General features: G+C 49.3%; 1 protein-coding gene across 1 annotated transcript in view; it reads left to right on the top strand.

Annotated features, from left to right (window-relative positions):
- Positions 1-25,168, top strand: part of Tll2 (tolloid like 2) — a 119,282-nt gene that overhangs the window by 82,641 nt on the left and 11,473 nt on the right. The window contains exons 8-17 of the mRNA XM_005335281.4: positions 1,027-1,151; positions 3,653-3,768; positions 7,940-8,042; positions 15,634-15,750; positions 16,930-17,075; positions 17,521-17,716; positions 22,225-22,350; positions 22,852-23,012; positions 24,212-24,392; positions 24,937-25,062. Of these exons, the coding sequence (XP_005335338.2) occupies positions 1,027-1,151; positions 3,653-3,768; positions 7,940-8,042; positions 15,634-15,750; positions 16,930-17,075; positions 17,521-17,716; positions 22,225-22,350; positions 22,852-23,012; positions 24,212-24,392; positions 24,937-25,062 (1,397 nt within the window). The remainder of the gene's footprint in view (positions 1-1,026; positions 1,152-3,652; positions 3,769-7,939; positions 8,043-15,633; positions 15,751-16,929; positions 17,076-17,520; positions 17,717-22,224; positions 22,351-22,851; positions 23,013-24,211; positions 24,393-24,936; positions 25,063-25,168) is intronic.

Below are 25,168 nucleotides of genomic sequence, written 5' to 3' on the forward strand. Positions count from 1 at the left end.
GTGACAGGTCCCGGGGCTGTAGAGAGCACAGGCAAAGTCTGAGAAACACCCATTGGTAGGTGAGTGGTGACCATCACCATCACGGATGGTATCAGTTAGCAGTTGGAGTGAGGAGTGAGTAATAGGTGATTATCAAACAGGGAGGGGATGCAATTCTTCCCAGAAACTCAGTTAAGAAAGAAGGAAGCAGGTGGTACCAAGATGAGCTGGTTCAATGCAAGGCCTAACCTCCAGGAGAGGCCCCACACAGATGGTCTAGAGGCAGAGGAGGCTCAGAGCTGGCAGCAAAGCAGGAGGGGAGAAACCACGCCCACACAGGGCAGTGCAGATAGGGCCAGGGCTCAGCCAGGCATCCTGGTTTCCATTTGTGTTTTAGAAATGAAGCTGTCATTTTGGATATCATTCACGTGGGAGTAGAATATGATGCTAACCCTGGGAAGGGCTGCCACAACCATCCAGGCCACCCTCTTTCAACTTCCTCTTGTTCCCTGCATTTCTCTCTGGCCATCACGACCCCTCAAGCTCTGATTTACCAACTCATTTGCCTTCACTTGCTGGCTAGCCGCCCAGAGCCACGCACTGCACCAGCTCCTGTGCTCCCTCTGAATGACTCCAGAACTTATCTATGCATAGCACTGCCCAATGCACACCTCCAGGGGGCGCCACTCACACCGCCATCTATGGTGCTCCCTGCCTTGTGTAGTGTGCTGACCCCAGGGCTAGGCCTCTCAGGGACTTCATGAAATGCTCAGTACACATCAGTAAGGAAGGTTCTGGCAACCAGGCTAGTGCATATTTTTCCACTTGGCAGTCATCTTTCCTTGGAAAGTGAGCAGGCAGCTGATGAGATGAAATGCTGAAAGGCCAGCCAGAGCGAAGGAAGCTGCTCCCGTCATGCCAGCCCGGGGAGAGGCAGGCGGGGAAGGAATGCCGAGGAGAATAGAGGCAAGGAAATGAAGACTAAGCCCACGGTGCACAGGCTGACAGTCTGACTTTTCTTCCTCTCTCTCTTTTTTGTTCCTGTAGAGGAGTTTTCTTAGACACCATCCTTCCCCGTCGGGATGATAATGGCGTCAGGCCCACCATTGGCCAGCGTGTGCGTCTCAGTCAGGGAGACATAGCTCAAGCCCGGAAGCTGTACAAATGCCCAGGTAACTGCGAGCCGCAGGGTTTCCAATACCTCTGAGCTTCCCACAGAGCGCAGCTCGCTGCTGTTTGCAAATGGCATTCTTGTGATGACTTGGGGAACCTAAAGGGACTGATCCTTGGCAGTTATTATTTCTGAGACCTGTCTTAGGAGGTGTGAGATAGCATAGAAAACCAAAATGGTGAGGAGAATTAATAGGCTCTCAGAGCCTATAGCAAGACTTGTGAAGGTCTTTGGACTTCTCTGGCAAAGCCCGGGGTCCAGAGGGGAAGAAGTCGCAGTAGGAGAGCAGTACACAGGCATCCAGGGTGGTTGGCCCCATAACACTCAGAGCACTGGACGATTGGGACTGGTGATGTGGATTTGGCAAGACAAGAATCAAGGAGCTGGGCAGGAAGACAGAGTGAGGGAGAATGCTTGGGGAAAATGGAAATCTGTTTCCCAAATACTATGGGTAGGGGAAGCTTCGGTGCTATAAAGAAGGCCATTTCTATGGCCTTAGTCAGTGACCAGTGGCTGCTATTGAAGACTGGGCAGTACCCATGGGTTGGAGCAAATGCCTATTCTCTGGCCAGTTCAGCAGTCCCCATCCTTTGAATTGGCCTTCTTTGCCTTTTGTCCTCTTACTTTCAGCACCATCTCAACCCATGCTACCCTGGGGGTGAGGTCTCCTTTCATCCCCGGAGCTGCTGGGTGACAGTGCAAAGCATTGGTTGCAGCAGCCAAAATTTTTACCATGGATGGGACAAAATACATTCCTATGGTTTGGGGAGGACAGTAGGAAGTTCCATTACCAACAGTCACTTTCCAAATGCAAGCCTCTGGAGAAATCCTAGGCTGTCACATTGCTCTACTACACAGGACCATGGGACCTGCAAAGGGCTGTGTGGGGCTTGCATCCTCATGAAACTAGGAAATATGTCCATTCAGCTATCAGTCATCTGGGGGCATGTTGGGGCCAAAATACAGAACAAGTATATCATATAACCTTGCTGAATTTAAAGGGAAACCTTATAGCTCTCCCTGGGAAATGCCACAGTACTTATTTAGTTATAATGTATATGCTGCTTATTTCCCAAAAGGGTCCAAGGCAGCTGGTAAATACCACGGAGCTACACAGTAATATATCTGTTGTTGCAGAATGTTGATGATTATTCTAAAATAATTTCCATGGAACCCTCGGGGGCGTTGACTGCCGGGCATAATCCTCGTGATGCCTGGCAGTTGTTCGGTAATATGATATTGAAGCCCCAATATCCAGGATTTCCTGAGGCCAGGGATGGGCCGTTCTCCACACATCTCTTCCCGCAGTTCCAAAATCTATGGATCTTCAAGTCGTTTCACAGAGTGACTGAAAGCTAAGCTGTTGTCAGGCAGAGGTTGAGTCACATGTAGGAGAAGATGTTTAAGGACATTTTTTCCCACGCTTTGGAGGTGTCCCCATAAGATGAGAGGCACTCAGCAAGCCAGCATCTTTGTCTTTGGGATTTAAATCCCTGGAGCTCAGAGAAATCCAAAACCTGAAGCTCCCAATATACAGGTACCTTTTTTTTTTTTTTTTTAAGGACAAATCTGGGGAAATATTTTTAACATCCATGTTCTATGTTTTAGACTCATGACCAAGCACCCTTCAAACACACAAGGGCAGGATAGCGTACTGTAGAATATTTTAGCTTCCTGTGCTTCTGCATTCTTCTCTGTTTTCTTGACTAGATGATAGCTTGTTTGGAGGTTTGTGGCAGGAAAAAAAAAAAAAAAAGAGGGAGGAGCGGGAGGTGTGGGCAAGTTTCAAACTAATAGCTGAGGGCTGCGGATGCAGCTCAGTGGTAGAGTGCTTGACCAGGATGCTTGGGGCCCTTGGTTTGATTCCTAGTGCTGGAGGAAAAAAAAATAAAAAGATTCACACTAACAGCTGAAATGAGTTTAAAAGTTGTTTTTTTTTTTCTTGCCTCACTGACTGGCACTTCCATATTCTTCCTGTGGCATATGTTATCATTAGCAATCATAATGGCTGTCGTGTATGGAGCTCTCAGTAGGTCCCAAGCACTGAGCACACCCACTTCACACAATGCAAATGATTCCACTCACGCTCTGAGTGAGGCCCTGCTTACTTTACAGGTAAGAAAACAAAAGTCCAGCACACAACCACACTGCTGGCCAGAAAGCAGATATTCCAACCCAGCTCTGGGCTGTCCTCAGTCCTGAGAGTCTCAGCAGAGCCCCCTGGGTGTGACTCTTTGTACCCTGATGCTACTTTCACTTATGTTAGCTAGAAAAATGTCAACATGCCAGAAAAATGTCAGCGTGAGCTTTTGGGAGACACTTCATATCCAAACCGTAACAGATGTTCACAGAAAAATGTCAGCGTCCAAGATTGCTTCTTGCCAGTGGTTCTGAAGGCTTTGGGTGGTGAAGGGTGTGTTTGCCCTGCATCCCTGAGCAGGGGCTGCTTGGGCAGGGACCAGGTGCATGAGCCATGTCACAGTTCTTATTTTGCTTATGCAGCATGTGGGGAGACCCTGCAAGACACAACAGGAAACTTTTCTGCACCTGGTTTCCCAAACGGCTACCCTTCTTACTCTCACTGCGTCTGGAGGATCTCTGTCACTCCAGGGGAAAAGGTAGGTGGAGCATTAACTGCCCTGGTTGGATCATTGCACGTTGTATATATGTACTGAAGTCTCACAGTGTACTCCATAAATATGTACTATTGTTATTAACAAAAAAATAATTAATTAAAAATAAATGTTTAAAGAGATGAAACTGCTAACTACCCTGATTTGATCATTACACACTCTATACTTGTATCAAATTCTCACTTTGCCCCATAAATATGTACAATTAAAATAATAATAAATAAATATTAAAGGTGAGAAACCTCCTTGTGAGTTGGGTGAGATAGGAGGACTTATTTTTACAGTTAGTAGTAATCATAAGAGCAGTTTTCTTATGAGCACACAATACCTGCCAGGTACTTCACCGGTGCCATACATTCATTATTTCTGGACTTCTCCACCAGTCTCACCTGTACATGAGGAGGCCTGGCACATACTAGATATCTATGTAAGTTACAAATCAAGCTAACTGTAAAGTAGACTGTATTTCCTACTTTGATAAGCACACTGTTATTATGCCCTGGAGAGCAAGGTTCATTTCAGAATTTATTGACAGCTCAGAGTGCTGCTCTGGAAGGTGTCAACATGGCAGAACTGGCCCCAAACCCACCGTTGATTGCTTCAGGAGCACTGTGTTGACACCCTGGCCACAATCCCAGGCATCAGCCACTCCTACTTTGCAGACAGCTGCTCCTTGGCTAGTGGATGTGGGTAGCCACCCTCAGGAGGATGGGTCCAAAGAATAGTTCCTTGCATGCCCTGCAAATGGGCTCAGAACTATATGGACAGGGAATTCCAGGGTGCTGGATCCTTGGAGTAGGGCTTTGAGACCAAGGAGTATAAGCTCTGGGTTCACATGTTCCTTTGGCCCTGAAGATTCCATGACCCTCTAGAGCTGAGCCTAGGACAAGGGCCTCTTACTCTGCAATAAAGGTGGCATGTTCTCAACCCTACTTCAGAGTGCATATTCTTATATCCAGTCTATGAAGGAAGAATTAAGTCTATGAAGCTCAGACATTAAGGTAATTGCCCAAATTCAGGGTGAGATATAGAACTGGGAATGGGAAACCAGACCTTGTACTCCAAAGTTTATCTTATTACTTAATAACTACAAATACAAGTGTTCTTCAAATTGTCTTAGATGCAGTTTTAGTCAGCTTTTTCGCTGCTGTGACTAAAAGATCTGACCAGAACAATTTTAGGGAAGAAAAGTTTACTTGGGGGCTCATGATTTCAGAGGTTTCTCAGTCGATGGATAGTTGGTTTATTCCTCGGGGTTCAAGGTGGGGCAAGACATCATGATGGAAGAGTGTGGTGGAGGGAAGCAGCTCACATGGTGATCAGGAAGCAGAGATACAAATATATACCCCAAAGCCACGGCCCCAATTCCCACCTCCTCCAGCCACACCCTACCATTTCAGGCACCATTCAGTTAATCCCAATCAGGGGATTAACTCATCGATTGGGTTAAGGCTCTCACAACTCAACAATTTCTCTTCTGAACCGTCTTGCATTGTCTCAAACGTGAATTTTTTGGGAAACCTCATATCCAAACCATAACAGATGTTCACTGATCTCTGTAATCATTCCTGTCACGGGATGTCCTACAGTTCCGTGACTGCTGATTTATTTGTCCCACTTCTAATCCTTCAGCTCAGAGATTGTCCCCTCTCAATCCCAGAGGCTCACATAGTCTGTGGCATAAAAACAGTCACACAATGGATATTTGTTGAATAGCTATGTGGACACCTGAGGGGCTGAGTGACAGCAGGTGGGGGTGGCAGCAGGCAGCCTTCAGGCATTCCTAATGCATAGCTTTAAAAAAGTGTCCATTTAAATATTGAGTTAAGCATAGTGCGATGAAATTTTCTAAGGGCTGGATTCTATTCTTATCATGTAATGTAGATCATCTGATTGGATCCTCACATCAACCTCATATGCTAGGTGCCCTTACCATGCTCATTTTACAGGTAAGGAAATGGTTTTGCCCAAGAATACTGTTTGTTGCACAGTTGGGATTTGAACCTGGGTAACTGAACTAGGAACCCACATGCTTGGCCATCATCTTATGTTATTACCCAGAGGGGACAAGCTGGTAGACACTGTGTGTGCATTTATACATACACATTTGCACACATACGTGTGTGCTCACACATGTACACTCTTTCTTTGACTCGGAGCACTTAAGATGGTGTTGTTGCCAACTTGTATCCAAGACTCCAGATCTTCTTCCTTGGGCAGATGGGAGGTGTCTGTGTTGGAGGTGCTAACAGGGGGGAGGCAGGGAAGAGGAGGAGGAGGAGCAGGAGGAGGAAGGAGTCTGATAATCTCCAAATTGTTGAATTGCCCTGCACAGCTGAGGCTGTGATATGTAAGCCTCAATTATTTGTGCTAACTGGGGGCAGGGAGAATATACATCATTGAAATTCCTACGCCAATTATTCCAATTTCTGCTTCACACAGCCTTCCCCAGAGCTGCTAGTAATTAGCAAACTTGATTGATTCAAGTATCACCTCTCGTTCATCACCTCTTCCCCTATGGTCTTTATGGTTCACTAACACACTTAAAATAATTAGCCTGAATAATTATCCTGTTCATTCAGATCATGAATGTGTTACCAAGGAAGTTGTACTAACATTTCCTTTCTGTAATTTTAAAAAGCAAAGACTAAAGAATTATCGCGCAACCAACTTCTAAGTATTGTTGAACTCAATCACCTGAATACAGGCACTGTGGGGGATGTGAGAGAGACCTAAGGTAGATCCCTATCTTTAAGAGGCTTAGCCTTTAGTTTGGGCTCCCCCTTGCTCCCTGGGAATCTGGTTTAATGGAAGGAGGGGCTTTGGCTTGGTACCGGCTTTTTCCTGAAGTTTCCAAGGTGATTCTAATGTATAGTATGGTTGAAAAACACTAGTTTTAAAGGAGAATGACATATCTTACTCATGCATGCACGCACACGTGCACACACACACACACATACACACACACACACACACCCAGTGACAGAGATAAGCTGGCCTCTTATTTTCTGGAACACACTCTTCATTTCCTAGGAGACTACAGGGCTTTGTGAGAGAAGATGCTACTTGTCCTGGGATCTTTCGGGCACCCCAACACCTTGAGATGGGCAACCTGTGAGGGTTTGTGTCAGTTGTGTTGTCTAAGGGCACACTCTTGGGACCTGGTTTTAATTACCACTTATGGGATGCCTCCTACATGCTGGGCAGGCTTCCGGACAGTGATCCCCAGGGCTGTTTGAATATTAGAGAAGTAGCCAGTGGAGAAGCAGAGAGTGAAGGTGCTGGGGACAGATGAGCTGCTGACGGCAAGGTCCCTGGAATTGTAAAAGGAGTAGGTTCTGGGTGCAGGGCAGGGGCCAGGGCCAGCTGAAGAGCAGGAAGAGCTGAGGATTGAAGGAGCAGGGACATGCTAAACGTGGGCAGAGAGCCAGCTAGAGAGCTTGGACCAGAAGGCTATTGCTTCTCAGTGTGACAGCCACCCCTCACTCTTAGGTTTTACGTCAGAGTGTCCTGGTTAGCTTGTCACACCTGTCCTGCCTTCCTTCGCTGACCTCCCTAAAAGCAGGACACCCTCTTACTGATCTCTCTCAGTCACTCAACACAGACTAGCACACAGTAGGTGGTCAACAAGCCATGGTGGAATGAATGAAGGCACTAATTATAGGAAGGCTATTAGACACACCACACCTCAGAACAGTGAGGTCATGGCCGAGGGGACATTGATCACGGAGGTGCTCAGATGCACTCAGGCTAACCCCAGACCCCCCAGAATGATTGATGATGTTATAAGATCTTTCCGTATCTCTGAACTTCACTGACCCCATACCTCCTTCCAAATCCCAGTCTCAACGCGCCCTGGGCTGTCTTTTTAATGCATTGTGCTCTCTGTAAACCACCTAGTGACTTCAAAAGCTCAAGTGATTCCCCAGACAGAGTCTAAGGGCCCATCTCCTTCTATTTACTCCCCATCCTGCCTAAGGTTTATTATTTAATGTCATGAGGTTTCCTGTGCCTGTATTTTTGAGAAAACACTCCTACTGCATTCTGGGGGCTCTGTATGCTAAACAGTAACGTGAGAACACCGGTATGCGAGACACATTGTGCAGAACTCCTCGGTCTTTGTTGTCCAAACTCACTTTATGGTAATTCCTTACAGATCATCCTGAACTTCACATCCATGGATCTGTTTAAGAGCCGCCTGTGCTGGTATGATTACGTGGAGGTCCGGGATGGTTACTGGAGAAAAGCCCCCCTCTTGGGTGAGTGGACTTCAGACAGCCTTAAGAGAGAAGCCATCAGGTGTTCTCCGTGATGCTCCCGCTGTCTCCAAGGGACCGTCTTGTCGGCAGTCACAGGAAGCTCTCAAGGGCCTGTGTCATTGTAAAACTGAACACTCCATTTGGCCACACATGTTAAAAGCTTTTAAAACTGCTTATACCCTTTGACCCAGCAATTGCACTTCTTGGAATTTATCCTAGGGAGCTAATTAAGGAAGTGCGCAAAGCTCTAGCTACAGGAATGTGCACTGAAGCAAGGAAAATTGAAAGCAATTTAAACGTTCAATGGTAGGGGTTAGCTGAAGAAATGATGATACATCTTTTCCATGGAAGACTTTCTAGCCATTAAAAGTTGGAGGTGGCTATGTGTTAATATAGAAAGGCGTTCATGGTATGCTATTACACAGAAAAAAAATTGTGACAGAATAGAATATGTAGAAGCATTAAATAAAAATATGTGTCCTGATATACATACATGCATACATACCTAATGTAGACATTGCAAACTTAGATGCCCTCGAAGGTGTAAAGGAATGAGATGGGATTGGTGTAAGAAGTGGTAGGGATTGTGATGAACTGAATACCAAATGTGCTACCCCAAATCATTCCAAACAAAATGACTTTTAAAAACGTTGTGCAGGCTGAATCCCACTGGAAGAAACCATTTTGTGACCTAAAACATAAAAACCAAGTGAAATTATAAATGTTAATGATAATAGTAGTTATCTCAATATGGTGGAGTATTTTTAAAAAAATTTTTATTCTGTTCTTGATTTAGAACTTTTTCCCTTTTCTATGCTGGATATGTATTTTTGTGAGATGAACAGGGTGTGAACTCTATCCATGAAGAGGCAGCTTGGACCTTGGAGTGAGGGACTGTGAGCAGGTAGTGCAAAGAGAAAGCTGAGTTCATTCCAGACTTGTCACAAAAGCACAGACCCCTCATGAGTGACCTGGGAAGATGAACACCGTTGAGGACCAGGGGGTCAATGACTTGGGAGCTGACATTGGGACTCATTCGGCTCAGGAATGGCAGCCGTGATGGAGCTGGAGCGAGAAGCAGATGAACAGGAGCTGAGGGGGCTGTCCTCCTCATTAGAGCCGGCAGTAGGGTGGGCTTCTGGGTTGGATTGGCCTGGGGGCTCCGTGAGGACTTGGTCTCTGGCATATCTTCCTATGATCAGAGAAGAGGCAGCTAGGCTGAGCATGATGAGCCTGCAAGTGAGCTGCTGCTGCTCACTGGGCTGAAGTTCATAGTGGGAGTTGAGGAGAGGGCTAAACTGGGAGTGTCACTGCATTATGCCGGATCCTGGGGAACCACCTGTGGGATACGCAGAAGACACAGTGACAGAAGGTCTGGCTGGACTCAGGAGGGGCCCTGGTAGCTATTGAGTTTCTTTATGACTAAGGGGTTTCCACCTGGTCAGCTACCACTGTGAATAGCTCACAAGCACCATTGTCGGGCAGGCCAGGAGTTTAGATTTCTAGAGGTAAAACAGATAGGCATCCATGTCCTTGGGAGCTCCGGGGAGCTGGGAAGCAGCCAGGCAGGCTCCGAGTGGGGGTTCCAGGTTGCCACCATGAGGAGGAATCTTCTGGGTAGATAGCAGCCCAGGTAGACAGGACGGGAAGGTGATCCTCAGGCCAAGCATGCACAGGAATGTGTCCACTGCAGGACAAGTGGGTTGTGCCACCCAGTGGCAGCATAGAGGCTGTCTGTCCCCACCTGTTTGCTGCCTAACACAAGCAGACGTGGCAGGTGCCAGCAGCACTAGTGCTTCACGGGCAGCACTGATCAGGTATGGCAAGATGACAGAGGACGGGATCCCTGGTAGCAGAGGTTCCCAGACTCGGCTGAGCACCAGCATGGCCTGGGAAGAGTTCCCTGAAGAGAGATTCCCAGGAGAGGACTGAAATGGGTCGGAGAATGGTCCAGCTGACCTAAGGATATACGTGCACGTGTCCAGATACAAAGAACGGGGACTGCAAGGACGCTTACCAATGAAGTGGTTGCCCCTGAGAAAGGACGTTGGGCTGGAGTCAGCTTCAGTTGTGTTTTGCACACTTCTCGATTGTTTGGACTTTTTATAAGTACATTTCACAGGAGCTGTTTGGGAGGAGCCCACGAGAACACGGACCCACAGACCCCCCACCCCTTCGTGAGAAAGCCACAGCTAGTAGTGATGGATAAGAGAGGCGATATTCAGAGATCCAAGGGACGGAGAGACGGCTGCTGGATGAGCAGGATGTCCCCTGAGGGTTGTCATATAAATACATTAATCTGTGTTCATCTGAAATTTAAATCTGACTGACTTCCTGGAGTTCTGTTTGCTAAACCTGGCAGCCTCTCCCCCGGGAACGGGATGGGCTTAAGACTCAGGAGGAAGAAGCTCTCTGTTCCCCGGTTTCCCCAGCGAGGGCCAAGGCACGTTCCTGGGAATGGGCGCTGGCAGAGGGCCAGGCGCTCCCTTGGCTGGAACCTGAAGCAGGAATTTTCTTACTTCAGGTCCTGGTGTCTCTGGCTACGCTTCCATTAATGAGATCGGACTTTTGCAGCTTATTGGTGGTGGCGATGGTTTGGGTATTTTTGTTTTGTTTTAGGAGACCTGGGGTATATATTTTACCCACTAGTGCAGTGTGTGGTGTGTGTGATGTGTGGTGTGGTGTGTGTGGGGGTGTGGTGTGTGGTGTGATATATGTGGTATGTGGTACAGTGTGTGTGTGTGGTATGTATGTGGGGTGTGATGAGGTGTATGTGATATGTGTGAGGTGTGTGTTTAGTGTGTGTGTGATATGTATGTGGTATGTGGTGTGGTGTGGTGTGTGTGTAGTTTGGTATATGTGGTTTGTGGTACAGTGTATGTGGTATGTATATGGTATGTGGTGTGTGTGGTGTGCTGTGTGCTGTGTGGTATAGTGTGTGTGTGGTGTGTATGAGTGTGTGGGGTGTGGTGTGTGTGTATGTGTGTGTGGGGTGTGGGGTGTGTGTATGTGTGTGGTGTGTGCTGTGTGGTATTGTGTGTATGTGTGGTGTGCGTGTGTGTGTGGTGTGATGTGTGTGTGTGTGGTGTGTGCTGTGTAGTATGGTGTATATGTGTGTGTATGGTGTGTGCTGTGTAGTATGGTGTATATGTGTGTGTGGTGTGTGCTGAGTGGTATGGTATGTGTGTGTGTGTTGTGTGCTGTGTGGTATGGTGTGTGTGTGGTGTGTGCTGTGTGGTATGGTATGTGTGTGTGGTGTATATGTGTGTGTGTGGTGTGTGCTGTGTGGTATGGTGTGTGTGTGCTGTGTGGTATGGTGTGTGGTGTATATGTTTGTGTGTGGTATGTGCTGTGTGGTATGGTATGTGTGTGTGGTGTGTGTGTATAGTGTGTGCTGTGTGGTATGGTGTGTGTGTGGTGTATATATATGTGTGTGTAGTGTGTGTTTGTGTGTGGTGTGGTGTGTGTAGTGTGTGGTATGTAGTGTGTGGTGTGTGTGTGGTGTGTGCTGTGTGGTGTAGTGTATGTGTGGTGTGTGTGTATGTGTGTGGTATGTGATGTGTGTGTGGTATGCTGTGTGGTGTGTGTGTGTGTGTGTGGTATGCTGTGTGGTATGTGTGGTGTGTGTGTGGTATGTGTGTGATGTGTGTGTGGTGTGTGTAGTGTGTGTGTAGTGTGTGTGTGTGGTATGTGTGTGTATGTGTGTGTGGTGTGTGTGTGGTGTGTGCTATGTGGTATGGTATGTGTGCGCGTGCTCAGCTTCTGTGACCGCCATTCTTCCTCTGCGGCAGTTCTCCTTTGCCAACTCTTTGGCCCGCTGTGATGTTTCCAAATGCAGTTGTTAGTGAACTTTTGTGTTTGGAACAAGTGCACCGTGTCAGCAGAGCTGGTCCCTGGGAGGGGTCAGTGCCATGAAATCTACTGGAAGGAGGCAGGTCAATGCCCCTTTGGCAGGAGGGAGAGCGGATTAGGGTGGATTGTGAAAGTATGCATCTTGCTCTGAAAAACTGTGCGTTGCATTTTTTCCCAGGGCAGTGTGTGAAAATCCAGGCATAATGCGCGCATAACTTTTTATGAATGAACCCTTTATGACTCCCCATGGAGCCCACTTGTAGTGGTCCTCATCTGCATTTCCTCTTCTTGATATCCTTATTAAACTCCTCCTCCAGATCCGGGAACCAGATTTCAGTTTAGGAATTTGATACCTTTTCTCTATTCCAGTTTCTCTCCAGCCTATTTATTCTCCCAGGAAGAAGGCTGTTTGGGACCCAGATTTTCACATAGTGATTTCAAGGGAAAATTAAGGACAAGAAGAACATTTCATAACTGGGTACAGATCTCAAATTGGTTTTTCAGTTTCAGGGGCCACTTAAAAGATTGTGCTGGAAGACAGGAGGCAATGTTGCATGGAGAACCTGTCCAGTATTTCTAAGCACTTTCCTGGAAACTGAGTTCCTCTTGTGTATTTCTGTTAGAGGAATTACTCTAAGAAAAAATCCCTCAGAAGCCTATAATTTTCAGTAATTGATATCCTTATTAAATTTCTCCTCCAGATCCGGGAACTTTTGTACCTAGTTTTGGGCATTCTGGAACTCCACCATACACACAAAAGCCCCCTTTCCCTGAAATGGGGAGGAAAGTTCAGAAAGGCCAGTCTGGCCATCAGTGTCATGTGGCCTCCCTGTTGTGGAGTGCCCTAAGCCGGAGCAGCTTTCCGAACCAACAGGAATGATAGAGTGAGGCCAGCAGCCAAGACCGCTGTTTCACTAGACTTGCTTCCTGGTGTGAGGCTTTGACCTTCATTTGGAGGAACTCGGCTGTTTCCAATATGGGAAATGGACATGGTGCTTACATTCCTAGAGAGCAGAGTCCAAGTCTATCTATCCAAAATTGTGCAGTGTTCAGAATTTCACCCAAGTTCCTTTTGATGGTGGTGATGATGAAGGAGGTAATATCGATGATGAAAGGCCAGATCTCAGACGACGAGGTACAAATTCTGTTTCCACTTCCAGCTTTGAGAAAAGTTCTCTGATCCTCAATTTTTTCCCCTATGAAATGGGTTAGCAATAGCACTGAGGTCAGGGAGTATCGGGAATGAAGTGAGATAAAGCCACATGAAGTGCCTAGGACGGTGGCTGGCATGGACATGGTCAGCGACAAAGGGACTTTTCTGAGAGCCACTGTGGTAAAGCTGAGAATGCTGGGGTGTTACTCTAGGGGCCAGATAATGGGGTCCAGTTAAGAATGAAAAAGCAACTGGGGGAGAGCACTTAGATTTTTAATCTATCCGGTCAAGTCTGGCTTTGCAGAGGCTGCAAATATACTCAGCTGCAGTTCCTCCCTTCTCCAGGGTCCAGAGCAGAGGCTGCTGATCCTCTGACCCTAGGCTGGTGGGTGGTTCTTATCCGGTTAGGTCCTCGGGCAGTGAGGCAGCCAGTGTCCCTTTTTCTTTTGGAAATAGTCCCCATTGACTGTGACAGCTGGGGTTTTAAAAGCAGGAACTTGGACTTGAAACTCGGGCTAGGCAAAGAAGGAATTCCCTTTGTGGACTGGCATTGTCTAACTGCTGTTCAGCGCGCTGTCTCCCCGCTGGCGAGCGCTGGTATGTGTCTTTTTCCAAAAACTAATCGAAACTAATTGGCCACGCCAGAGGAACAATTACCGAAAATTTATAGGCTTCTGAGGGATTTTTTTTCTTGCCAAAGTCTCTGCAGCGGTTTCATCTCATCTCTCTGAATATTAAGCTTACCAAATCCAAAAGTCTACAGGTGCCCAGAATCAAAAGGAAGCAGAGATTAGCGGCTCTCTATCCCATCTCTCCCCAAAGAATACAAACCACAGTTGACCACTAAGAAATGCCCGTCATGACATCTAGACTCCCCCCCAGTCTCGCTGCTCCCCTCTTTCTCAGGAAGGTAAAGCAGAAGTACAGCTTCAAGTGGTCTGCCCCGTGCCTGATGTGGCATTGACAGCGAGTGTGCACTAAAGATCTGTTAAATGAACTTTAGATAAAAGAGTTGAGAGAAAATTTACAATCTGTGAAGTTCACCATTTAAATTCAGTGGTGTCTAGTATGTTCACAGAGGCACACAATCAATTTTAGAATATTTCCATCATCCTCCAAAGAACACCATATTTGTTGGAGTCTCCCCACTACTCCTGTCCCCAAAGCTAAATAAATTCTTTGAGGACTGTGCACAATAGGTGCCTGGCAGAACCATGAACTTCCGGTCCCCATGGACCCTGGTTGCTTTGTGTTCTGACCAGTGAGACTCAATCCATTCCTGCCCCACCCCATCCCTGCCCATGACCATGGATCACCATGTACTAGGAAGTACTAGGAAGGCATTCTCCATAGAGGGTCCAGATTTCAGACCACATATACAAGTATCTAAGAAATATTGGGATTTTTTTTTTCAAGAACAAAAATATCTATCTATTATGAACCCTTTTTCTATCAGGTATTAGGAACTTGATTTCATTCAACTTGTGTTTTCTTCCCCTGGGTTGGGGGCATGCTTTGTGCCAAGGCATGGCAGGGAGCCTCCATATTGCCATCCTGACTGGCTTTGCTGGGATGTCCTCATCTCCAACTCGTCAGTGCTCTGGTCAGATAAGTGGCTACCGAGTCTCCTCTTTGCCTCAATACTAGGGCAGTTCAGAATGGTACCACGTCCACATCTCCCTCCAAGCTAGGGAGACATTCTCTGCCTCCTCAAATTCTGTGGACTGTGAGAAAGTTGCTTCTGTAGCCCCACAGCAGCCTAGAATTGTGTTGCTGAGCTATACCATGCTCCGCGGAGGAGCTCTGCATTCCTGTCTCATGGCCAAGTGTCTTGCAGAACCATGTAGACACTTCTGCTCTGACCCCACAAGGGGCAGGGAAATCTTAGGGTCCTGTTGCTCCTCAGACTCTGGCCAAGGACTGATGATGCAATTTTCTGCTTCTCCCAGATCCTGAAACCTGCCTGAGGTTTCTATTGTCCTTTTCCATACAGTCTCAGCTCAGGGTGGTACAGATCCTTTTAGGGATTGCATGGTGCCCTCTCCAACCTTGCTCCTGGTCCATTCCCTCCTGCCTCCTAGGAACCTTTCTAAGATTCCAAGGGTGAGGAAATGTGCACTCAATCACTGTGCGGGCTTCCACATCTTCTGTATCGTGACTCGGCTTGTGAGATTCAAAAGCCAGGATTTGTTTTCTTTATTGTGTCTTCTCTGGCCTCCATTCTTGAGGCAGGGAAAGCAGAATGTCCCCTGCCTTTGGGGATGAAAGAATAGGAAACAGCAAAGAAGCAGGTCTCACTCCCTGACCGCCCTTCCGACACACCTGCAGAGCTGCCACATTTGGCAGGGGAGGGGCCTCAGTGGTACCCCCGGGTGCTTAGAGTGATCAGAATCTGGAATTCTCCACATGAGGCACAGGAGAATGATCACCAGACATTCAGTCCGTCCTGTGTGTGCTATAGATCAGCTGTCACTGGTTGGGTTATTGCTCACTTCAATCCACTTTGGAAGACCATGATGGTCAGTCTGCAGTGAGCACCTTCTTGGCGTCCCTGGGTATCCTCACTGGGTCTTTTGCACTTTTCAGGTAGGTTTTGTGGCGATAAAGTCCCAGAGCCCGTGGTCTCCACCGACAGCCGGCTCTGGGTAGAGTTCCGCAGCAGCAGCAACATCCTGGGCAAAGGCTTCTTCGCAGTGTATGAAGGTTTGTTCTTGCCACTCAGGTGGCTGCTGTCCTTCCCACACAGGCTGCTATCCCTCTCCCACCCCGGGGATGCATGGCAGCTTGCCAGAGCCTGGGGCCCGCGGGTGCATACTGAGGATTGCAGGGCTGCCTCTGCCACCGCTGGAAAGCAGAGAGCAGCTGTGCTCCCCTCAGAACCCGAGGCATCTACCTGTCACCAGCCTGCTGAAACCTCCTTCCGCACCATCCAGGGAGTGTTTTACCCACACAGGGATAGTGTCAGGGTTATAGAGCAGTGGCCTCTGAATAGCTGTGTGAGCCTGAGCAAAGAACCTGATCTCTCTGGGTCTCTGTTTGTTTCACTTGTGAAAAGAAAACTCTAGCAACATCAGGGAAGAAACTGCACCTCTTAAAAGCGCTGCCATAGAAAGTAATTCTGTTTCTTCTTCTTTTTTTTTTTTGGTACTGGGGATTGAACTTGAAGCACTTGACCACTGAGCCACATCCCCAGCCCTATTTTGTATTTAGAGCCTATTTTTTATTTAAGGTCTCACTGAGTTGCTTAGTGCCTTGCTTTTGCTGAGGCTGGCTTTGAGCTTGTGATCCTCCTGCCTCGGCCTCCCAAGCCGCTGGGATTATAGGAGAGGGTAATGCTGCTTCTATGTGCCCAGCTTCTCTGGCTCACTCCTCACACCACCTGCCCCATCCTGGGGGGGGGGGGCGCTGGGAAAGGGACACTGCTAGAAAATTATGAAGGCTCCTGTTGGCCTCAAATTATTATACTTTTGGAGAGGCTGGAGGGGTTTTTCCGTAGAATAATAACAACACTAATAATAACAATAACATTCTTGTCTGTGTGAGTGTGTGAGCGTGCATACATGTGCCCACACAGTCAGTGTGTGTTAGAATCACCCCAGGACACCGCTGCTGCACAGCGCTCCCCAGAGCCACTCAAATCAGAACCTCTGGGGGTGTGGCTCTGACATCCACAGTTGGAGTGATCTTCCAGGTGAATTTGATGCCCCGGGAAGGCTCCATATGGTTATTTTCTTCATATGAAAAAAATCCAGATGCATTTGTGCCTTTCTGAGGCAGTCTTTGTTGGATGCAGATGAAAACGTTGGTGCGTGGAGCCACCTACTGGTGACAAGCGGCCTCCTGCCTTCCTCTGACCTCCTTCCTCCCACACTCTTTCTAAAGCTACCTGTGGAGGAGACATTAACAAAGATGCCGGCCAGATTCAATCTCCCAACTACCCAGATGACTACAGGCCTTCCAAGGAATGTGTGTGGAGGATCACGGTTTCTGAGGGGTTCCACGTGGGACTTACCTTCCAAGCTTTCGAGGTAAGGGCACTCGAATTGTCTTACCTGGGAGGCAGTAAGTGGCAACTTTTGTTGGAAAAGCACTCTGTAAAGATACGTCTTCATGTTACAAACGGGAACCCAAGAAGCCATTTCAAGCCCCTTGTGAGTTGTGCCTGGACATCTGATATCAAAACTTTTGTCGGTTTTGAAATTTGCCTCACCTCCTTTCTGCAGGCTGCTGTGGGCAGGCTGAGGGCCCCAGGTCGGAATCCAGGGCAGATTTGTAGAATCCTTCTTCCCTGTTTCTCTTATTCTCTTCTCAGCTTGATTCACCCTTGACTTCTGTAGGAAACAGTTTGGAGAAGTTTAGGACACGCTGGCTGGGTTAGCTCGTGAGGGTGAAGTCTAGGCTTCATTCTCAAGTGGGATACCAGGAAGCCCTGCCATCTGCCACCTTCCACACTGTCTCTGTTTCTCCCTTTAGATCGAAAGGCACGACAGCTGCGCCTATGACTACCTGGAGATCCGGGATGGCCCCACGGAAGACAGCGCCCTGATTGGCCACTTCTGTGGCTATGAGAAGCCCGAGGATGTGAAATCAAGCTCCAACAGACTGTGGATGAAGTTTGTGTCCGATGGTTCCATCAACAAGGCGGGGTTTGCGGCCAATTTTTTCAAGGGTATGAATTAGTGTTTCGCTTCCCCTTTTAGTCACAGGAAGAAATATTGCTCCCCCAGTGTTAGAATCATAAAACCCATATGGCACCTCAGCACCAAACCAGACTCCTTGCAGGGAGGAGGCAGCGACCCATTTCAGAGCTGCGTGTAGGGTCCCGTGGAGCCCCCAACTGATCCGGAGCAGGCTCAGCCTTAGCCTCTGCAGGGCCAGTGGGTCTGTACTTGGAAATTTGATTTAGCAAGCTGACAAGGTCAAACCACACTTGAGGGAAGCCAAACATCCATAATAACAAATATTTATATAGAAGTGATCATCAGTTGAACACCTACTGTGTGCCAGAGCTGTGTTAGGTACTTGATTTGCTTGATGTCACTGAATTCCCCAAATAGCCCCTGAGTTAGATTTGGGTTACATTTGATCAGCACTGAATAGGGCTGCTCAGGATCAGCCAGGAAAGTGGCAGATGGAGGAGCCCAACACAGTGTGACTTCCCAGATCAAACTCTTCCTAGGGTACTGCCTGGCACTCCTTAGTGTGGGCCAGAGGCAACCCAGGACTTCAGCTCCTGAAGCGTCAGCCCCCAGCCCCCATGCCTTCCCCTGGGGGAGTGTGGGGGGAACAGAGTAGGAGATGCTCTGGGAACAAACCTCCTTGTTTCCTTGGGGACCTGCTTCTCTGTAGGGTCTTGGTGGAAGCAGCCCCAGCATACTTGGCCCCAGGGTGGGCTTCCAAGCCTCCTGTGAATGGTGGGTCTTCCTTGTCTGTTCCCGGGGGCCCCTGGTGTCCTGCAGACCACACCCTAGGAGGAGAACATGGATGTTGCTCAGTGCATTCTGATTGGTGCCCAGTAGCATTCCTGCAGTCCGCGTAGAGACAGCCTGTCCTCTGCAGTGGAGACCCCTTAATAAGTGCCAGCACTTCCTGAGCTGCCCAGCTACTCCCGCCCAGGGAGGCTGCTTCTCTGTCTCTCCACCTCTCCTGGGCTCCTGGCCCTGCCAGTCCAGAGATCCTAGTCCCTCTTCCCTTCTCCCTTCTGCCTGCTTTTTAGACTCTCTTCCAGGTTTTACATGAAGGATCTGGGTGTCTGAAGAACCCTCTTCTAACCATATCACCCAAGCAGGCAGCCATGTGTCCTCACTGAAGCCTCAGTTGTCCCCTTTGTAGAGTAGGGAGGAGGATATCTGCCCCTTTTCTCTAACCAATTTCTGTGAAGCCCCTGTGAAACGGTGTCTGTGGAGGCATTTTATAGGCTGAGTGCCACACACGAGATGTGGGGTTATTCTTTTTCTCTTTATGAGGCATCCTGGGGACAGCAAGAAAGAGAACAGGAATCATAATGACCAGCTTCCTCAGCCCAGCCTTCTCCCAGCCAGACCAGCTCGTGTGGCAGGACTGAGCCAGTGAAAGAAACTGGAAGTGTAACTACAAGGCCTGCAGGAGAGCTGGAGCGAGAAGAGGCTCTTGCCTTGGTGCCAGTTGGCAGCAGGCTCTGCCCAGGGCCCAGCTGGCCCATGACACTGGCCGGGGTGCCAGTTGGCCTCAGCCTTCATCTCTTGATGCCAGATGGCAGCCCCTCTGAGGGCCTGCTGGCTGGGCATCCAGCAGAGCACCTTGGGCTTCTGTTGCTTTGGGAGATGGCAGTGGCTTTCAGGGGTTGGGTGGGCCAGTTGGTCCCACGCCCCCTCCATGAGGAATGCAAGGATTCCATTGAGCCCCATGTTCCACTGTCCAGTGCAGATGGGCAATGCTGGGTGTCTAGTGGTGGGGACTGGCTTCCTTCAAGGCATTTCCTCAAAAGTTCTCTCGCTCCTTTCCCCAACTCTCTCTGAAAACATTTTTTTGGGATCCTGCCTAAACCATCTCTTCGCCACAGAATGGCTCCATCTACTTATTCCACCCAGAGCATAGAAAGAAGCCAGAACTCACCATACTGAGCAGAGTCCTAGCTCCAGCTTCTTCTCCTACCTACCTCTGTGCTCTCCCTGGCTGGTTGGCCTCGGCCACAACAGCCCAGAGCAAGCAGGAGCCAGTGGACTTGGAGCAGATGCTACTTTGTGGCATCGCAGAGGTGATGCAGACAACCAGGCTCCCGCTGACAGCAGGGCCCTGAGACACTTTTGTACATCCATGAAGTGGTGAGATGCCACCACCACCACTCTTGAAAAGGCCGCCCTTTCTCCCCCTGGCCGGCTCAATGCCTTACCCTTCCAGTCTTTGCAGGAATTGCATTTCCTTTGCTTTAGGCTTAAGTCCTGGACTCCCTCCTGCACCTGGCTAAGATGGCAACGAGAAACTTATCCATGGTTCTGTGTTCTGCCCACCGCCACTGTATCTTCTGGCATCAGAATTCCTCCTGTCCCTGCCTTGGGCCTTTGTTTGTCTTCATCTACTCTGACAGACACTCCTTGGTTTCCTTCTGCCCTTCACCCATTTTTTAGCGTCTGCTGTGCATTCCTCCTGCCCATTTGGTCTTCCTCCACTGGTCCATCCTTGATGTATTTTCCATCATTCTGCGCCCCCACACACACCTTGGCTCCTTCCCCTCCTCAGGCCTGCACTGCTCCACTCACCTGGTTCAGGTGTGGCCAGGTAGTTTTCTCCTTCCACTCCCCCATCGATGTGTGTCTCTACCCACTGAATTTCAGCAGCCACTCCACTGTTGTCTGTAGTGATCCCCCTGCGCCCCGTACGCTGGGTACTTCATGGGCATCATTTCCAATTACCCCCTCAAAGCAAGGACCGTTCTTCTCCTGCTCCTGCACAGGAGGGAGGCTCAGAGGGGTTAAATCCCAGTGGTCACCCAGTTTGCAATCGGGTGGGGAAGAGCCCTTGGTGGACCCAGCCTGGCTTGTCTCACTTGAAGGCCTGGGTTCCGTCCACTGCTTCTTGTTATCTGTTCTCTTCTTTCTATATTTTCTAGCTGATGTCTAAGAAAGGGCTTTTCCTATTGTAAGGTGAGGAAAAAACAATTGCCTGATGGTTACTATTTCAAAGTACTCAATATTAAATTTATTGGAGGCCATGGATAATTTCAACTCCCTGCCTGGGCCATCTTTAATCCCAGTGGCCCCTAACTGGCCACTGCTGAGCCCAAGAACACCCCACCCTGAGGGGTACCTGAGTTTACTAGCGACTGTGTGAAGCAGTGGGATGTTTACATGCCATCCAGGCTGGTGAGAGATTGGTGCAGCCCAGAAAGGGGAGATCGGCACTCTCAGGCTCATCAAATAGGGAAAGCACAGTGGAGAGGGTGGGATGAGGCTGGAGGACTTGTGTCTTTGCAGGGCCATTGGGTTGGGACTTGCATGGAGTCAGACAATCCAAGAAACACCTTCGAGAAGTAGCCAGAGCCCTGCCCTGGACTTTTCAAGCAGGATCTAGAAAGCCATCCATTGGGACTGTTAGGAGAAGGACCCCTGCCTGCGGTGGGAGACTGGGTGTCTTTCTTAGATGTCCTGATTTCTGTCATTACAAGTGTCATGTCTTCTTCACAGTTTGGGGAACAACTCCACGTCCACGCTCTTCTTGTCTTCCGTGGTGTTATGGAACAATACTCTCCTTCCTGCCCCGCTCTACCCTTTCCTCTTTCCAGGCTGGACTTTCTATTTTCAGTGTTTTGTTGTCCCTCGGCTAGACTCCTCTACCTCTGTGGACTGCAGCCCGCAAGCATTTTTTTCAGGGCTAGATGTTCCAGGGCTCGGCAATGCAGAAATATTTTTCCTTTTATTCCTAATGCTCTTTGGAGATGCCAGTTGCTAGGATTTGTCTTGTCTTCAGTGGTGCCTGGGCTGGCGTGGGGGGAGGAGCCTCCAATGGCTCCTGTGCTCTTCTGCATGGCACTCATGGTATCCCACTTCCTGAAATTTAATTGTCCAAACTCACCCCTAGGAGCTTGTGGGTGCTGAATCCCTCGGGGCTCCCCAACCCTTTCTCCCCCTGGCTTCTCCATGCAGTTTCTTCCGGGAGCAATGAGAAGCCCAGTGTTTTTTATAATCTTTCAGATCTCCCTACATATATTTATTGAGGCTATATCTATAAGAAAGCTGAATGACAGATTTCACTTTTAATGTCTCTAGTACTTACACATCTTCATCTAGAAAAGTGTCCTTTCATTGTTCCCTTTTTGTGACTGTCTCTGAGAAGTTCTATATTAGGGGGTGGGAATCCTCCATTCCATGGCATTTAAATGGTATGGAACCCTGTGAGACTTAAAAATCACACACATGCACACTGCTCCCTGGACACCTTGTAGAATCTGATTGTCCAGGAGTGGGCTCCCCAGGAGGAGCCCCACGCTGGCTGACCAGGTGCTCCTGCTTGGGTTGTCAGGATCCCACCCAAATTACAGCTACCAGCAGTTCAAACGTGGACACAGGGCTCCTTGGAGGTGGTCAGCAGGACTGCACTGGTTCTTGGAAGACTCCAGCTGGGGTCCCTGGGATGTGAAGGGCGGGGAGTCGGCCAGGTGGCTGTGTGATGATTTTAGCGGGGTGCCTTCCTCCCCAGCAGAGGTGGATGAATGCTCCAGGCCTGAGCACGGTGGGTGCGAGCAGCGCTGTGTGAACACACTGGGCAGCTACAAGTGCGCCTGCGACCCCGGCTATGAGCTGGCCACGGACAAGAAGACATGTGAAGGTGGGTGCTGGTCCTCCCAAGCTGGAATGGCAGGGGAGGGGGGCAAGTTTTAGGAGAGATGGGGCAGAGATGGGGCAGCAGGCTGGCTGTGGACTAATAGCTTCTTTCCTCCGTCCCTTTTCTCCCTGGCCGGGGTCTGTGCACCTTGCCCACCTGTGTGAATCAGCTTGCTAATGCAATCCAGGTGTGGTGAACAGCTTGACGCAAACACTTCTATTTGTCCTTTGCTCCAAGTTATGTGGAACCCCCACCTGTGCTGACCACAGGTCAAATGCCTGGCTGTCATTTTTAAAAGCAGTAAAGACTCTTCTCAGTTCTGTCCCTCCAAATCCTCAGTCGAAGCAATTAGGTTAGAAAAAAAGGACACTACATTCATCAGTTCAGATTGCCTAACTTTTTTCATTATTACTGAAGAACAGCAGGGCTTATTGCTGCCTGGGGGAAACTGCAGTCACTTGGAACTAAAACCAAATGAATCTTGTTTCTGCTTCCCTCGTGCAGTGGCCTGTGGCGGTTTCATTACCAAGCTGAACGGAACCATCACCAGCCCTGGGTGGCCCAAGGAGTATCCCACAAATAAAAACTGTGTCTGGCAGGTGGTGGCCCCTGTTCAGTACCGCATCTCCCTGCAGTTTGAAGTGTTTGAACTGGAAGGCAATGATGTATGTCTCTGCGCTCACTGATGCGGGACTGTGTTGAGAAGTGACTCGGAGCTGGGCACCGGGGAGGGGCCCCGCAGGCAGGGAGGTGGCTGGTGTTGGAGCTGCTGCTTTCAGAGTCATAGAATCCTGGGGCGCATTATCCAGCAGTGTGGCTGCCCATCCTCTGTGAATAGTGCCTCAGGTCCTCTTGTCATTGATAAATCCAAGGAGAAGGGGGACAAGCATGAAGGAGGCAGGTGTCGGGGTTTGGGGTAATCAAGACAGGTCTGAACACTGGAGTGCAAATGTGGGGGTTGGTGTTCATTTGTGGATAACAGAGGGGCTGAGGACCACTTAGACACAAGGATGCTAGAGAGGACCTCTTCCCTCTCTTGAGAGTGGTCTTGGATGACCAAGTCAGGCGAGGCCCAGGCAGCGTCCTGAATCAGAGAGCTTGTTGGAAATGCTCCCTGTCTGCACCTGGAACTGGAGGGACACTGGGGGCACACAAATCCTTTTCCTTGTTCCCCCTGCCCCAACCAAGCTGGGATTCTCACCCTAATAGTGCCAGCCAGGTTGTCACCTAGTCAGCCCTTTGGGGTACTCAGAAGAGACCCCAATGCTAATGACCCTGATACACAAAGACTCAGGTGCCAATGAGGGGTTCACCACCAAGTAAATGCTGCATGGGAAAAATAAACCCTCAAAAGTAATTGTTCAGACCATTCAGCAGTGAAGTTGCTTTTGAGAAAAGTCATTGCTACAGCAGGTAACATGAGCCATTCCAGTCCTGGCTCCACCACTGGCTAGCTGTGTGACTTCAGAAAAATGTCTTTCCCCTTCTGAGCTTTAGTTTCTCTCCGTGGGAATATGATGGAGTTGGATTGTGTCCTCCTCTCCTCCTCCTCCTTCTCCTTCTCTAGCAGTGGGGGCCTTTCTTTAAGCAAACTCTCATGTAGAAGCCCAATATACAAAATAAGTAGAAATCAGGCTACAGTTAGCCATAAACTATGGTGCCAGGCACAAGAGCCTCAGCTGGAAAGCCAAGTCCCCATCATTGCCCTCTGGGACTCCCTCTAGTGCTGACACAGAGAGTCAAGGGGAACCTCCCCTGGGGTGGGCTGAGCCCATTAGGCTCCATGACAAAGTGCAGCTCTCAGAAAGAGGCCTGGGGTGGGGACACGGGCATAACAGGCTGTTCTGCACCTTGCTCCCTGTAGGTCTGCAAGTATGACTTTGTGGAGGTACGCAGTGGCCTGTCCCCTGACGCCAGGCTGCATGGCAAGTTCTGTGGCTCAGAGACACCCGAGGTCATCACCTCGCAGAGCAACAACATGCGCGTGGAGTTCAAGTCTGACAACACCGTCTCCAAACGCGGCTTCAGGGCCCACTTCTTCTCAGGTGTGTGGGTTTGGAGGTGAGGCCAGGGACTGGGCGTGAGGTGGCTTTACAGGCCCTCAGCCTCCCGGGGGTCCTGGGCACCTCCTGTCTCCTACTCCCTCTCTTCTCTCTTGGGCCCTTTGCCTTGGCAGTAACGGGCCTGCACCTAGAGGTTCTGTCTGGTTTGGTTTGGTATCAGTGGCTACGCTTCTTACGGCTGCCATAACCAACTACCACACCTGGGTGGCTTAGAACAACAGAACCGTATCCTCTTAGAGTTCTGCAGCCAGCAATCTGAGATCAAGGAGTCGGCCCTGGAGACAATCCTCCTTGGCCTCTTCTAGCTGCGGTGGCTCCCTGCAAGTCTGGGCATTTGTTGGGTGGTGGCTGCAACCCTCCCAAACAAAAGCCAAGTGACACCCAAATCTGAGACTCCACATCAGGAGAAAAGCAGGGGTGGTCCATCAGGGAGGCCCCTGGAGGAGGCCACTTTGGGCAGGTTCTGAACCACAGGGACGTTCCCAAGTTGGCTGCTCCTCTTAGGAGAGTCCCTTGACCTCCCCAGACAAGGACGAGTGCGCCAAGGACAATGGTGGCTGCCAGCATGAGTGTGTCAACACGTTTGGGAGCTACTTGTGCAGGTGCAGGAGCGGCTACCGGCTGCATGAGAACGGACACGACTGTAAAGAGGGTGAGCAGGAGCCTGCGCATGTGCTTGCGGGAGGGCGGGGCATGGGCGGGAACAGGCGTGGGCAGCCTCCTACTCTCTGCCAGGTTTCCGCAGTGTTCCTAGGCTG

This window comes from Ictidomys tridecemlineatus, chromosome 1, assembly GCF_052094955.1.
Source record: "Ictidomys tridecemlineatus isolate mIctTri1 chromosome 1, mIctTri1.hap1, whole genome shotgun sequence".
Classification (NCBI taxonomy): domain Eukaryota; kingdom Metazoa; phylum Chordata; class Mammalia; order Rodentia; family Sciuridae; genus Ictidomys; species Ictidomys tridecemlineatus.